The sequence below is a fragment of the Ornithorhynchus anatinus genome, chromosome 1 (assembly GCF_004115215.2).
Source record: "Ornithorhynchus anatinus isolate Pmale09 chromosome 1, mOrnAna1.pri.v4, whole genome shotgun sequence".
Taxonomy (NCBI): domain Eukaryota; kingdom Metazoa; phylum Chordata; class Mammalia; order Monotremata; family Ornithorhynchidae; genus Ornithorhynchus; species Ornithorhynchus anatinus.
Genome location: NC_041728.1, coordinates 780,442 through 795,801, shown reverse-complemented (window position 1 = coordinate 795,801; position 15,360 = coordinate 780,442). Strand labels below are relative to the sequence as shown.

The 15,360-nt window shown below is 52.6% G+C and overlaps 1 protein-coding gene across 4 annotated transcripts in view; it reads right to left on the bottom strand.

Annotated features, from left to right (window-relative positions):
- IPO11 (importin 11) overlaps positions 1-15,360 on the bottom strand; it is a 142,864-nt gene that overhangs the window by 102,006 nt on the left and 25,498 nt on the right. For all 4 annotated transcript variants that reach the window (XM_029058977.2, XM_039910339.1, XM_029058981.2 and 1 more), the window contains exons 7-12: positions 13,687-13,745; positions 9,519-9,567; positions 7,594-7,664; positions 4,342-4,534; positions 3,275-3,427; positions 1,449-1,492 (exon numbers count right to left, since the gene is read on the bottom strand). In XM_029058977.2, coding sequence (XP_028914810.1) covers positions 1,449-1,492; positions 3,275-3,427; positions 4,342-4,534; positions 7,594-7,664; positions 9,519-9,567; positions 13,687-13,745 — 569 coding nt within the window. The remainder of the gene's footprint in view (positions 1-1,448; positions 1,493-3,274; positions 3,428-4,341; positions 4,535-7,593; positions 7,665-9,518; positions 9,568-13,686; positions 13,746-15,360) is intronic.

Genomic DNA, 15,360 nt, shown 5'->3' with positions numbered 1-15,360 from the left:
GAAGACTGTGAGCCTCACGTGGGACGACCTGACTCCCCTGTATCTACCCCAGCGCGTAGAACATAGTAAGCGCTTCACAAATACCAACATTTCTTTAATGGATGAGTTCTAGTGTTTGTATTTAAATCCTCAAATAGCGGTTAAAATTTTTTACAGAGGAGTAGGCTCATAATTGACAAGGGGGCACAGGTAGATTAGCACATATCCGATTTTGGTCTAGAGGAGGTCTCGGGAAGACTGAGAAGGGTGCGAATGTGCCCAGTTGGGACCTTTTGAAGTGAGGGTCGTATTCCCTGGGGAAGGTCAATGACTCAATCCGTGGCATTTACTGAGCACTTACTATGTGCAGAGATCTCTACTATGCTCTTGGGAGAGTACAGTCCACTGGTCACAAAGAGGTCAGGCACCGAACATACACTGGGCAGGGATGGTTATCTGTTGCCGAACTGCATATTCCCAGCGCTTAGTACAGTAATCTGCCCATAGCAAGCGCTCAATAAATACTACTGAAAGAATGAACATGGAATGGCCAAAATCACCCTCCTCCACTGCTGCCCTCCAGGCCCTCCAGGCCCCAGAAATGCACGCTGAAGCTACTGTTTTCTTCTTTCACGGCCAGGGCACCGCCAAGCCCCCAGCCCCTCTGGCTGGACAAGTGCAGGGACATTAAGTGCAGTGAGACTGCAAACCCTATTAATAAGAAGAAGAAGAAGAAATGTGGTATTTGTTAAGCGCCTACTCTGTGCCAAACACTGTACTAAGCCCTGGGACGGATACAAGCATATTAGGTTGGACACAGTCCCTGTCCCACATGGGGTTCAGAATCTAAGTCCCCACGTTACAGATAACTGAGGCGCAGAAGTCGCTCGCCCAAGGTCACACAGCAGACGCATGGCCGAGCTGGGATTAGAACCCACGACCTTCTGGTTCCCGGGCCCGGACTCTATCCACTACGCCATGCTGCTTGTCCTAATGAACCCTAATGAACCACGGGTGGCTCGCTCATCGCTGCTCAGTAGAAGATGACCGTGAGCCTGCTGGAACATGAAACGATCGGCCGGAGCAGCCCAGACCCGAGACAGCCCCATACGGAAGTCCCGGAAACCGCCACGGGAGCCCTCACGCGTCCTCACTCGAAACGGTGAGGGAGACCAAAGTCGGCCGGGATCAAAGGGACGAGCACAATCATCTGATAGGCTACTTCCGCTTTACGAGGCGCGTTATTTTCCCCCTTCTCCCGGAAGAGCTGTGGAAAAACATACGGCTCTTGGGAAATGGGTGCGGTTCGATTACGGATCTCTCGCCAAAATGGATCCCAGCCTGGAACGCTGGTTCCCACCGGGTGGGTTCAGTGACGCCGGCGCACCCCTTCGAGTTGGGCTGCACCGCCCAACTCCATCCCGGCCTTCATCCCAATGAAGAGACGTCGCTCTAACTCGAGCACTTACCCGCAGGCTGTATTTCCAAGAATCTCCTCCCGTCTCTTCAGCAGCTACGAAGAAAGCAAAAGCCCATCATATTCGAGCGAGGAAAGCCAAGTCGGGTGAGGACCCACGAAGGCCCAGCTGCCTGAGGAGTGCAAGGGCCAGGGGAAGTCTCCCAGGGCACCTGGCTGGGCGCTCCCTGAAACGGAGGGCTTGACTCCCTCGTGGGCAGAGATCAATCTGTGAACCTGGATGGCAAGGGTCCCCGCGGGACTCTCCAGAGGGCTGTCGGTGACGCTCGTGTCTCGTGATCGTCAACCAACAGTTGAGAAAGGGCAACCGCTCTAGACTGGCAGCTCCTTGCGGGCAGGAATGTTGTCTACCGACTCTGCTGTCACGTACTCTCCTAAGTACCGGCACAGTGCTCTGTTCCCACTCAAGAAATACCACTGATTCTTTACAAAAGCGCCGGGAGGCCCGCCACTTCCCAGCCCAACGGGCATTTCTGGAGGGCTCCGCGGCAGCTCAGGGACAGAGGCTCACCATCCCTAAAATGCTACAAGCGATGGAATTTTTCTGACCTGGTAGTACCCAGAGCAGAGAGAAAGCCGGACCCAAGAGGGCCCTGGCTCTTGACAGAGGTCGGCGACGGAGTAGAGAACGAACCAGGCTGCTCGCCGAGCACTGGCCCTCAGCTGCCAGGAGGAGACGGAGAAGGCCCTGCAGAGGACACCCAGCACCAGGGAAAGAGGGAGGGAGAATGGGTCGCACCGGCTCACAGGCAGCACTGACAAGGAATTCCCCCCCGGGGAGAGGGAAAGAGGAGCTGTAGTGTATCGGGTGATGTGTGCACTTCGGGTAGAGATGGGGACACTGCCCCTGCCGATCCAAAAGCCCGGGCACACAACTGCTCTGACAAATCCCAGCCTCTTATCTGCTTCTTCTGGAGGGAACACGGGGACAGGAAGAACCCTAAGAAAGGAAAACCGCCCATTTCTCCACTCCCAAGTTACAAGGAATTGAGAAAGGAGACAGATTGATTTGTCCCTTCGACACATGCTCTATCTCCAAAGTGAGAGAATGACAAAATGTTTCCAGACACCAAAAAGCCCCAAGGCCAAAGAGAAAGCTTGTCCCAGTGCAGGAAAGCAGTAGAACACGGATGAGAACCCAAGTCCTCTGACTCCCAAGCCCGTGTCTGGTACAGGGCTCTGCACACAGGAGACACAATCAATTGGAAATCAGCAGGGCCCAGTGGATAGAGCACAGTCCTGGGACTCAAGGGGATCTGGGTTCGAATCCCAGATCTGCCACTTGCCTATGTGACCTGGGGCTAGTCACTTCATTCCTCTGTGCCTCAGTTTCCTCCACGGGAAGCAGCCTGGCAAAGTGGATAGAGCACGAGCCTGGGAATCAGAAGGTCAAGGGTTGTTTGTTCTGTGGACTTGGGCAAGTCACTCTGCGCCTTAGTTACCTGTAAACTGGGGATTAAAACTCTGAGCCTCATGAGGGACAGGGACTGTGTCCTTCCCTATCTGCTCATATCCACCCCAGGGATTAGTACAGTGCCTGGCACATAGTAAGCATTTAAAAATATCATAACAACAACAATAATAATAATATGTTACGGATTGATGGATCGGTCTCGGCTCTTCCTCTCTCAAAAATTGAGCTAATGTCCTCTGCAGAGGCCTGGGGCCAAACGAGCCTGCTCCAGACACTGGTTCTCAAGCAGAGATTCCATATAAAGCAGGAAAATTGAGCCTTTTTACTCCAATCTCACACAGGGACCCCACAGATCTCCTACGAAAGAGAAAGAAGGTTAGAGAGAACCAAATGCAAATCCTTACTAAATCCTTCTGGGTCTTCTTCCCACATGGTCAGTTCTTCCTCCGTTAGCAGGAAATAGTGAGTCACAAGACGTCGGCATATCTCCGTCAGGGTTGGGTATGTGAAGAAGGCCATCTTAATCTTGTGTGCTTCAAGAGTCTCCGGGCTGCTGTCTACAAAAAAAATTTCAAATGAATTACCTGACGGCCTAGTTGAATCGGATTTAGTTACTGTAAATGAACGAGCTGGCACCTTGGGCATAAGGCCGTGCCCTTAACAGGTTTCCCGCCTCAAGCTAGATGGCATTCTCCAAAAATTCTTAACAGAGGTCCTCCACTGCCGGCAGTGAGCACCGGCAACCAAAACAAGAACCAATCCACCAAGGATCAACCAATTTTCGGTCTCCATCTGATTTGGAAAATAATTCCAACTCCAGTTTCCCTCCCCCCTTCCTATTCCAACTACCAAAAAACTTCGCCCCGCAGCTCACACACCGTTCTCCACTTGTTCCCCAGACCTGCATCTCCAGGATCCGATTCCGAGGACCCTCAAGGAGGTTTTTTTATGCCTCTAAGACATATATATTTTCAGAATACCGTATCTATTGCAACCAGTCTATGAATTTCAACAGCAAAGTGTGTTTGTTTCCTTAACCCCACCTAAACTTGGCAGCTCTAGTGCTAGCCCGAGTGAAAAGGGAAGTGTGAGAAGTTGGGAGTGGGGGCAATAAGGGGTCCTGGCAGAGCTCTGAGGCCGAAATTAGAACGAGCAGACTAGAGAACCGAAACGATATCTCGGTACGTAAAGCTAGCAGCATGGCCTAATGGAAGGAGTATAGGCCTGGCAGTCAGAGGACTTGGGTTCTAATCCCAGCACCCCTACTCGTCTGCTGCGGTACCTCGGGCAAGTCGGTTAACTTCTCTGTGCCTCCATTTCCTCATCCGCAAAATGGAGATTCAAGCCGTGAGTCCCACGTGGGACATGAACCGTTTCCAATCTGATTATCTTGTATCTATTGGGAACTTCGTCTGATGTCCGACAAAGAGTGCTTAACAAATACCATTTCGAGAAAAAAGAAGAGTTTTACCTTCAAAATTTTTCGATGGCTTATAAGCGTAGTTTTTGACGATCATCTTAATAAGATTCATGCACTGGACTATGAATCTCTCAAAGGCAACTCCTTCCCCAGCCTCCGTGAAGACGTAGCCAACGGCAAACTCCAGGGACCTCTGAATTAGCTGAGTGAATGAGAAAGGATGCTGGTCCAGGAAGTCCAAGAGCTAGAGAGCGAGGGAGAGGGAGGAAGAGAGAGAAAGAGAGAGGATCACTTGTAAAGCAGGGGCGACTCCAAGCCCCGGACACAACAGGGAACCGCCCCAGGGATCATCCTGGGCTGGGCCTCGATCGGCGGAGACTCGAGGGTGAGAGTAGAGCAGCAGGAAGTCAGCCAGGGAGGGAGGCCGGCAAATGGTCGTGGGGTCTGGGTGGGGCCACTTTGCTCTCCACAGGTCTGCCGAACATCGGTGTCGTGCTCCTTTTCCACCTCTCGTCTCTGGGGTCCGGGGTGAGAGGGGTGGGTGCCAGCTGGAAGCAGACTCAAGAAGACCCTACTACATTTCTCTCGGCTGGCTCCGCGGAGCAGAGAATCCATCCATCGACATTAGCGTATTGTCCTTTCCCAAGAGCCTAGTAGAGCAGGATGTGCTCTATAAATACCATCGACTGACGATTATTATTATTTCTAGTAATAGTAATGATCCTATTTATTCATTCAATCATATTTATTGAGCGCTTACCGGTTGCAGAGCACCGTATTAAGCGCTTGGGAAGCACAATTCGGCAACGGAGACAATCCCTACCCAACAACTGTATATATTTTCATTACCCTATTTATTTTATTAATGAGATGGACATCACCTTGATTCTATTTATTTGCTTTTGTTTTAATGAGATGGTCATCCCCTTGATTCTATTTATTGCTATTGTTCTTGTCTGCCTGTCTCCCCCGATTAGACTGTCAAAGGGCAGGGACTGTATCTGTTACCGATTTGTACATTCCAAGCGCTTAGTACAGTGCTCCGCACATAGTAAGCGCTCAATAAATACTACTGAATGAATGAATGAATGAACAACGGCCTCGCAGTCTAGAATGGGGGAGACAGACATCAGAACAAGCAGACAGGCAGCACTTACTGTGTACAAAGCACTGTACTAAGCGCTTGGAAGAGTACAATATAACATCAAGCACATTCCCTGCCCACAGCGAGCTCACAGTCTTGAGGCGGACTGAATGATAGACTGTAAGTTCAGTCACTCCGTGCTTCAGGGCGGCAGGTGGGGCACGGAGGGCTCAGTGAGAAGACACAGGAAAGAGACACAGACACTCCACAACCATTTCCCAGGGCCCCTTGAGCTGGACACGGTCTGGAAAATTAATCCGCCTTGCCCTGGAAGCAAGCGCCGGCAGGCAGGTTGCTTGGAGAGGTCTGGGTTAATGAAGGAAAGCTTCCTCTGGGGTGAAGATATAAAGCAGATATAAGCTAGAGGGGGAAAAAAAACGGGTGGAAAGGGGGCCGAGGGGTAGAGGGAGTAAATAACTGAAGGTCGATGGCAAGAGTGGAAGAAAATCTGTCTTACGAATAAGGTGTCATTACTACGAGCCCAATATTGGAGCGAGACTTTGATTTTCAGGCCCGCTTGGCCACGGGGAACTAAACCAATTGTGAAAGATGAGCATCACCCTCAACTGCTCTGGAAATCCTTGAGGTTCCGGAAAAGGAGGGAACCCTAACTCAAAGGCAAAGGTGGTCGGGCCGGACAGGAAGAAAGCCAGAGAAACCGATAGCGGACTCTGCTGGCGTCCCCTCCCGCGACCCGAGGATCAGCGGACGAGGCGTGACAAGCACCCCACGTGATGAAAGTCTGGGCGCTGAGACCAATCGATCCATCAATCATTGGTATTTACTGAGGGCTTACTGTGTGCAGAACACTGTGGTAAGCCTTTCTGGCAGGGTGGGAAGGGGCAGAAGAACTACCATGGCAAATGGGAAATCCCAGCTTAACCACTGGCTTGGGGTGGGGCTTAAAACACACTCCCACTATATTCTATCTAGGTTCCACCACCTCAGAACGGTGGTTGGCCTATAATAAGACACGTTCCCGCGTCGTCATCGTCATCATCGATACCGGTATTTATGGAGCGCTCACTGCGTGCGGAGCACTGTACTAAGAGTTTAGGAGAGTACGGTACAACTGTTCGTAGACAGGATCTCAGCAACAGGATTGGCGAAGTCAGTCCCCACAGCTGGGAGCTTAAGCAGGAATTTGGACCTTCTGGGCCTTTTGGGGGCCGGGGGTGGGTCGGGAAAGTGCACAAGACGGGGTTGTTAAACATCTCCTACTTGCTTTTTACAACCGTAGAGAAGTAGCATGGCCTAATGGGTAAAGCAGAGGCCCCGAAGTCAGAGAACCTGGGTTTTAATCCCAGCTCTGCCACTTGCCTGCTGGGTGGCCCTGAGCAAATCACAACTTTTTTGTGCCTCAGTTTCCTCTATTACAACATGGGGATCCAATACCTTTCTTCCCTCCTAATCAGAATGGGAGCCCCAAGTGGGACAGGAACCGTGGCTGACCTGATTAACTTGTATCTACCCCAGTGCTTAGAACAGTGCTTGTCACTTAGTAAGCTCTTAACAACTATCATTAAACACCCCCCCCCCCCCAAAAAACTGTACGCCTCATTCACCCAGCCAAACCACCACTGACTAGAGATGGACAATGGAAAAGTAAAATGTTAACACAACCTGTCGAATGATTCCTACAGGACTAGGTGCCAAATAATAATAATAATGGTGGCAATTGTTAAGCGCTTACTATGTGCAAAGCACTGCTCTACGTGCTGGGGGATACGAGGTGAACACGTTGTCCCACGTGGGGCTCACAGTGTTTAATCCCCATTTTCCAGATGAGGTAACTGAGGCACAGAGAAGTTAAGTGACTTGCCCACAGTCACACAGCTGGCAAGCGGCGGAGCTGGGATTCAAACCCATGATCTCTGACTCCCAAACTCAGGCTCTTTCCCCTGAGCCACGCAAGGTATGCAAGCCTCTTGTTGACCTTTGAACACTGTTCCTTCTCTTGGATGGATTTCTGGAACCGAAATGAAAGTTTTCAAGAACGCAAACTGGGAAGACCACTTGGTTCCAGAACTTCCGTCATGGGATTTTTACATTAACGACTTTCAGAGAAGCCAACATTTAGTTTGCCTTGGCTGCCCTTTCCAAACAGCACTGCCATTAGAGAAATTACGAGCGCACAACAGAGTCCAACAACAACTTACCACTTTGGTGAAAAGAATGATGGTCTTCTCCAACCGGTCTCGACACGCATGATCTGAGCCTACACTTCTACCTGGTGAAACAGTTGGAGAAAAATCAGGACAGGTCGACGCACGCAGTCGTTTCAGCCGAGACATCAGCATTCCACAGCCCAAGAGGAATTTCAAGGATCGTGGAGGAAATCCAGACATCAGGTGGACCCCGTCCATTTCAAATTCATCCTAACCCGCGTTAACTCCGCCCTCTCCTCTGCCTGATGACATTATTTCCCTATCTTTCCTGATGCCCATTACCACAGCCCACACCGGCTATTTCCGATGTGTTAACTCCCTCCTCAAACCGCTTCCCTGCCCCGAAAATCTCTTGCCCCTAGTGACTTGGCTACATACTTAATTGATAATATTGAAATCATCAGGCATGATCTTAAAATTTTCCCTGCCCCTCTCCAGTCCCTCCCTCCTCCTGCCCCTTCACCTCTCCCACCTTTCCCAGCAGTGTCTCAAGATCTCCTGCCTTCTCTCAAAATCAACCTCTTCCACCTGCTCCTCCGACCCCTTACCTTCACATCTTATCAAAGCACTCGCCCGCTCCTTTCTTCCCTCCCTGACCACCATCTTCAGCCGTTCACTTTCCAATGGTTTCTTCCCCACTGCTTTCAAACATGCTCACATATCCCCTATCCTAACAAAAAACCTCCCTTGACCTCGCCTCCAGTTATCCCCCCCTCTCCCGCCCACCATTCCTCTTCAAATTTCTTCAGTGAGTTATCTACACCCGCAGCCTCCATCTTCTCTTTTCCAACTGTCACCCTGAACGCCCCACAGTCGGGCTTCCTTCCCCCGTCACTCCACAGAAACCGCCCTCTCAGAGGTCACCACCGACGATCTTCTTCTTGCCACATCCGGTGGCCTCTATGCCGTGCTCATCTTCTTCAACCTTTGAACTGCCTTCGGCACTGTGGACCGCTCCCTTCTCTTGGAAACGCTGTCCGACCTCGCCTTCACTGACAATGTCCTCTCCTGGTTCTTCTCCCACCTTTCTGCCCACTCGTTCTGCTTCTTTTGCCAACTCCTCTGCCTCCCACTCTCCGTTAGTCCCCTTCTACTCTCGACACCCACTCCTTTGGAGAACTCATTTGCTCCCAAAGCTTCAGCTACCATCTCTACACAGATGATTCCCAAATCTCTGCAATCTCACATTTCCTCCTGCCTTCAGGACATCTCCGCTAGAATGTCCTGCCGACACCTCAAACTAAACATGTCCAAAAGAGAACTCATTTTCCCACCCAAACCCTTTTCCTCCTGCTGTCCTTCCCAATCCTGTAGACACCACCACAGTTCTCCCCGTTTCACAAGCCCAGAACTTTGACGTTATCCTTTACCACTCAACTCCCACAGGAGTGACAGGTGAGCATGGGGAATCTATTCCCACAGGAATCTGGAAAGCCCAAATATCAGCAGGTTCCTGAAGGGTTTGAATAAATCACGCATGACCGGTACATAACGGATCGGGGCTGCGGAGGGGAGAGATAAGGATGGCAGATGATGCTAACCGGGAGGGCAGATGTCCAGGTCGGGGTCGGGAGGGCCTGCATTTCCTACAAGCATCTGGTGCCCGTCGGAGACAGACCCCCCGGGCTATTTGGGCAGAGGGACCAACCCGGTGACGGTGATGTCTACGGTCATATTCAGGGTTTGTTCAATCACTGGGTTCGCCGACCTGGGGACATATGGAATATATACGTAATTGATATATACCCTGTTCCGTGAGGAAGGAGGTGAACATTTCAAGCAGGGCCACATTCCCAGGTTTCTCAGGCTGCTGCTTTAAAGTCCTATCCCAGAGTTCAGCTAACTGGGCCCAGCCTGTCCCACTGGGCGCGGATGCGGTAGGTAGGCTATGGAGTAGACCACTCCAGGGTACTTACTGAATTCCAGAAATTGTTTCAGGCGCTCGAAAATAGCATGGAGGAAACCCTATGAGGGGGGAAAAAAAATTAAAAGAAATCAGGAAAGCTGCTTTAAACTTTCAGAGAACAGACAGCTCTGACGCTCACTGAAAGTCCAGCTGGCTGCTGGGGAAGCCAAGCACGGGGTCCACCTTGGGCCCCCCCGACCCCGGGGAGCTCTGACACCTTTCAGTTTGGCCTGGTGCCTGAGACTCCACGGCGTCGCTACCATCTGTCCGCCTGACGGCCTCCCAAAGGGGATGCCGGTGTCTTCTGTTCAGGTTCCTTACCCCTGGGCTGCAGGATGCCTAGGTAGCAGAATCCCAGGCCCGCTGTCCTTCCCGGGTTTCCAATAAAACTTTCACAAATGGGGTGCTGACCAACGGCGAGCAACTCTGACCCACCCGGCTGCTCAAACATCAGTGCTTAAGCCAAATGAGCAGAGGGACGCGTATCAACAGCCACTCCTCATGACCGGATAAGGAAAGGAAATCTTCCAAGTCTCACATTGCCCAGGAGGGCTTGCAGGGCGCCTTCGCCAGCCCCACCCACCAAACCTGTAATTTTTCTCAGCAGGCCAGCTGGGGTTCTAGAGCAACATCAACAAAACAAGTAAGAGAAAAGAGTGGGGTGGATGGAGGGGAAGAAGGGCGATGGCCTTTTCAGAGAACTTTCCACACTTCTCCCCTAAATCCAACAGCCTCCAACTATAGAGAATCAGCTATTCATCTCAATCCTCTTTTTTTTCCTTCCTCTTCAGATAATTCCCTCTCAAAAACACCAGGGAAAGCCTCCTAATCCTTAAGCAGCCATGTTTCACTTCACTGATTTTCTAAAAGCCGACAGTGGTAACTCATACGCTATTAACAGAAGACTTCATTTTTCTATTCCAGCAAGACGTCTTTATTAAAACGTCTCTTTGTGTGTTTTCTTGAACTTTCTTGAACTCACTCTCCCTGTAGGATTTTTGACTGACGAGAGCTAAATTAAATTTTATTGCACTTGCCGCTGGATCACGTTCTGTTTTTCAGGGAGTTCATTGGGCCGGTCTCCCATCTGCAAAATCCGAGGACTGAGGCGCTTTAACCTTCAGAAATGACTGCAAGAGATGTACTTGCTTTCCGAATTTCATGACTGAAGTGAGAAAGATTGAGTGCTGCCGCTTTTCCCACAATTTAAGTTGCAGGTTTTATGTATAAACTAAAAGCATTAACAATGAGAAATTTTCAGACCCGGGGAATACAACTCAGACACCCTGGCCCGGTTCCTGCAGTTACACCTGTGGGGGTAAAAGGCCCAGGTCCTGCCATGGGACATTTATTTAAAGAATTGCTACAAGAATGGAAGAGAGAGCGGCAGAAGCCGTAAAAGGAAGGGACACACGATACGACAGGAGCATCCCCTCTGAACATTCCCCCTCAGACGTGGTGCGGGCTCGGGGAAAAAAGTCCAAAGCTGGGAGTCGGGAGGCCCGGGGCCAAGTCCCAGCTCTGCCAGTGGCCTGCTGTATGTGACCTTGGGCAAGTCCCTCAACCTCTCTGGGCTTCAGATTCCTCACCCGCCAAGTGGGGATGCGATAGACCGGGAGCCCCGTGTCGGACGGGGACTGTGTCGCTCTTACCCCAGCACAGAGCACGTAGCAAGGGCTGAACGGACGCCATCGTTACGATCGTCGATCGTCACTGAGCTCAACCGGACGAAACACCGCAGCTCCCAAGAAGAGACAGAGACCTGACACTGGGGCCTGGGAGTCTCACTTCACGGCAAAGATGAAATGCACATCACCTCAGGAAGAAGTTGCCCAAAGAGATCGCAACTCCTCTTCTCTTCTCAGGGGGCCCCAACTTCTCTTCTCGGTCGACCCCAACCTCCTCGAACCAACCGGGTCGGGCTGAGAGATCACCGGGGGCCGATCTCTGTCCGCCTTCATGGGACAGACGAGAGGGGAGGTGTGTCTGGACCGGCCGATCGCTACCTAACTCGGTGCCGTAACGCCCTCACTGAGCCCAGGGTTTGGACCATCATGAAAATAAAGGAAATAATAAAAACCCAAGTCGAGAAGGCGAAAAGGAACCCGGTCCCGTCCGAGAGGCTCGATACACTCATACTTTCCTAGCGTGATTCCCCTGCAATTAGCTTTACTGCTCGGCTGGCAGGTTCTTATTTAAAAGTGGAGCGGGCTGAGGGGCTCAGTGGGGTTTTCGTTGGAAGTGTCCCGTAGCTCCCGCTAAACCCTTTAGCCCCCGAAGGCGCCCTGCCGGGCTAAGCTGACAGACCTTCCGTCTGCGTCTCGTCCCTCCACTTCAGCCCCCGTGAAGAGGCTTAATGATAACTGTGGCATTTGTTAAGTGCTGACTACGTGCCTGGTCCACGGGGGCTCACAGGATGTGCTTCATAAACGCTCGGTTCTTAGAGGAGGAACCGTTCGGCATGTAAACGGGGCACCGCTCCCATTCAGGGCATCAGAACCACAACGAAGACAGCTGTCTCACTTCGCCTCAGGTGTGCACCCTGGGGTCCGAAGCCCATAGCTGATGCTGCACTTCGAAGCCAAAATGAAAATCAAGTTAATTGACGAAGGTGATTAGCATTTTGTTCCCAGATGATGGAAAACTATCTCTGCCAAATCTCTTCCTCTGCATCCACGGTTCACCCTTTCCAAAATTATTTTTGGCCCAAAGCCAAAATTCTAGGATTTTTCTCCCCCCCCCCCCCATTCTGAACCAAAATTATGAAACCAAAATTTGGGGATTATTTTAAAAAGTCCTTTTTATCCAGGCCAAAGTTTGGCACAAATTACTAAACCTGATTCACCTTGAGGAAATGAGGGTGAAGACCCAATGACGTTGACCTACCTGTTCCAAATCTCAGAAATACGACAGACTTGCCGTATGCCACTTTGACTTCAAACCCGTCACACGACAAGCCGATGTTCATAGCCAGCAGCAGCACTCCTTGGCTACTGCTGCATGATAACTTCAAATATCCGAGAAGAAGGTGTTTGCGCTAGCTTGAGTGTGACAACCAAGAAGCCAACCCCTATGGGAAGCTTTCCTACCGCATCCCAGGGGGCTGGGTCTTGGGAGAGCCCCAGCCACCCAGAGTAGAGCACACACACACCTCCCTTTCCCTGCTGGGGACGCCACTCCAGGGCCGGGGGATCAGTCGGATGGGCGTCGCATCTGGGCAAGGGCTCCTCGGAGCAGGTGGGGAGCAGAAGAGAAAGAGAAACCCCACGTCTCAAGCAGGACTCAACCTAAGAGGCTCCTGCCCCTCGCCCCCACCTTCCCAGGACCCCCGCCCAGGCAAGGATTCTGGGGGAGGGGAAGATCCTCGGGACCTCACGGAACGGGGTGGGAAGAAGGAGAGCGATTTCCCATCTACACGCGAGACGCAACGCCCTTAAATCCCTGCACCGGCCCGCTGCAAGAAAAACAACAAATCACGATTTGCTACAATCTACTGGACTCCACAAATGCTTCCACCAAGTACTGGGAAACAGCCAAATCGGAAGGCACGCTGCAAAGGATGGAGATGGGCAATTTCCGGGAAGTATCCGGCCAGGTCAGTCGGAGTGTCAGTCGAGCGAGAGAAGGGAGTGGGATTTTCACTGGGCAGTTCAACTGGAGCAATGAGGATGAGTGGGGGTGGGGAGAAGAGGGGGAGAGATAACGGCTTCCCCCAAAGCAGTGGGAACAGTACCCAGTGGCAGTCGCGGGATGAACAGGTGGGGCACGGCCTGCTGGGAGCACGGTCAGCGCCCCCAGGGACACCGACCGGGCCTCGAAGGCCCTTTTCAATGGCCCATCAGTACCACCGTGGGCATCATCTGCACATCAGAGCGGGAGGCGGCGGGGAGAAAGGGCGGCCCCGCACCCATTATCAACGTTCCCACAGCGGCCTGGGTAACCCCGGGTGGGCCCTCAAAGCCGAGACTGCTCGGAACTCTGTCCAGATAGCCTCTCCGCGCAGTCAGCTGCGGAAACGGCCCAGCCCGCTACCGCTTCCCCGCATCAGCTGAACAGGTGGAGTCCCCTGTGGGAGGAGCTCTTTCGGGATGCCGAAAGGTTGCCCGGGAATCGCGAACACACGAAAGGATGTTCCAAATGCAACAGGTAGCTCAGAAGAAAGGTTTCGAATCGCTTACCATCACTTCCACGTTCTTGTGCGGCTCCACAAATCCGTGAACGGTTAATTTACGAAGCACTGAAAGGTACAAGCGGGCGTTATTGGCATCTTATCATTTCTTCGCGCCTCTTCGCTACAAAAAGCCACGCTCAATGCCCATCCCGGGCCCAAATAACCCAGCGGCAGGGGGACGGGTCCTAGGACGTCACCCCACGGCTAACTCGGCAGCAATAACGCCGCTCCCCACGACGACAGCGATTACGGTCCTAAATGTCGAGTTTTAGCGGGGGTGGCGGAGCACAGGGGTTTACTCGACTGCTCCCTATCTGCACAGGAAATGGAGCCGTAAACTCTACAGCTACTGCCAATCTCAGCCGGCGCCAGTTAATACAGACCGCAGGTTTCCACAGCAACACGTTCTGGATACTGAATGTTCTGGGAGTGGTTTCAGATCCCCGATCAAACAGCCGTTTTCACCCGGGGAAAAGTTCTTCACAACAACGATCCCGGGGACGGGCCTCCATTCACTCGTAATACAGAGCAACAGAAGCATTTGTACCGGCAGAGAGTCGTCCCGGTGGTAACTCTGAGCTGCCAACCGCCGCCCCGTTAATTCCCACTGCATCGACGGTTTCTAGAATGATGTCTTTCCCCACACACGGGTTTTCCGAGAGGAACTGGGGGCCCCGGAGCGGAACCGAGTACGTTAGCCATGGCACGACGTTGGCCCAAACCGAGAAGATGCTTCCAAGCCCGAAGGATCACGGGTCGAACCAAGACCCACACGCAAGGAGCCGGCTGGCCCCCCAGCCAGGCAGACCTTGCCGGGGGCAGCACCCCTCTGAACAGGGGCTGAAGCGGGGCTGCCATAAGCCTGTGCAGCAAGGGGCTCCAAGTACTTCCAATATTGGCCAGACAAAGGGCGTGGGCAGGTGGAGAAAGACACTTCTGAGGTCGGTCCGCAGGCAGGAACGGCCTCCAGCAGTCTGGAGATCTACGGCCAGACTTTGAGCATAAAAGCCATGAAACACACGCAGCTTATGACGGGATGAAGAGATGACCAGAAAAACCTGCTTGTTTTCAGAAAAGAGCCGTTGGGGGCAGTCCTTCAAATCAAAGGACCGTCCTCAGCGGCCCTCCCCCGCCACCAGGGTGGCCCGGCCAGCCGTCTCCCATTCAGAAAAAGGAACGGTTTAAAACGCTCAAAGTCACCGGAATGGCCTGATGAGCAGAACGGAAGCCTGAAATGGGTACTCTACCCCAAGCCAGAGAGGCCCTCGGGACCGAGGACCCCTTCCTCGGTTGGAGCGGCTTTCCCAAACGCCGGATCGCTCTACCACATGAATTTTACCGAGACGGCGTCTCCCACGGGTGGCGTGGACACAAGAGGTCACGTCCAGCCCTAATCTCGAGGGAGGCCATCCGGACCCGGCACGTAAAACGGGGGGGGCTCCCCCCGAGGGTCTCCCAGGCGAACACTCCTCCTTGGCACCCACCCCTCCTCCGCCCCCGCGGCCTCCCTCCCTCTTCCTTCTTTCCTCCTGTGACAACCGGACTCCCATCCTCGCTCACCCCAGGTCTCTGACCAGACCGGCGGGTTCCAGGCAGAGCTGGACACACCCGAAGTGGTGGCCTTCTGGCTTATCGCCTCTCCGGCCCACCCCCTCCCCAACGACGGAAAGTCCGGGCGACA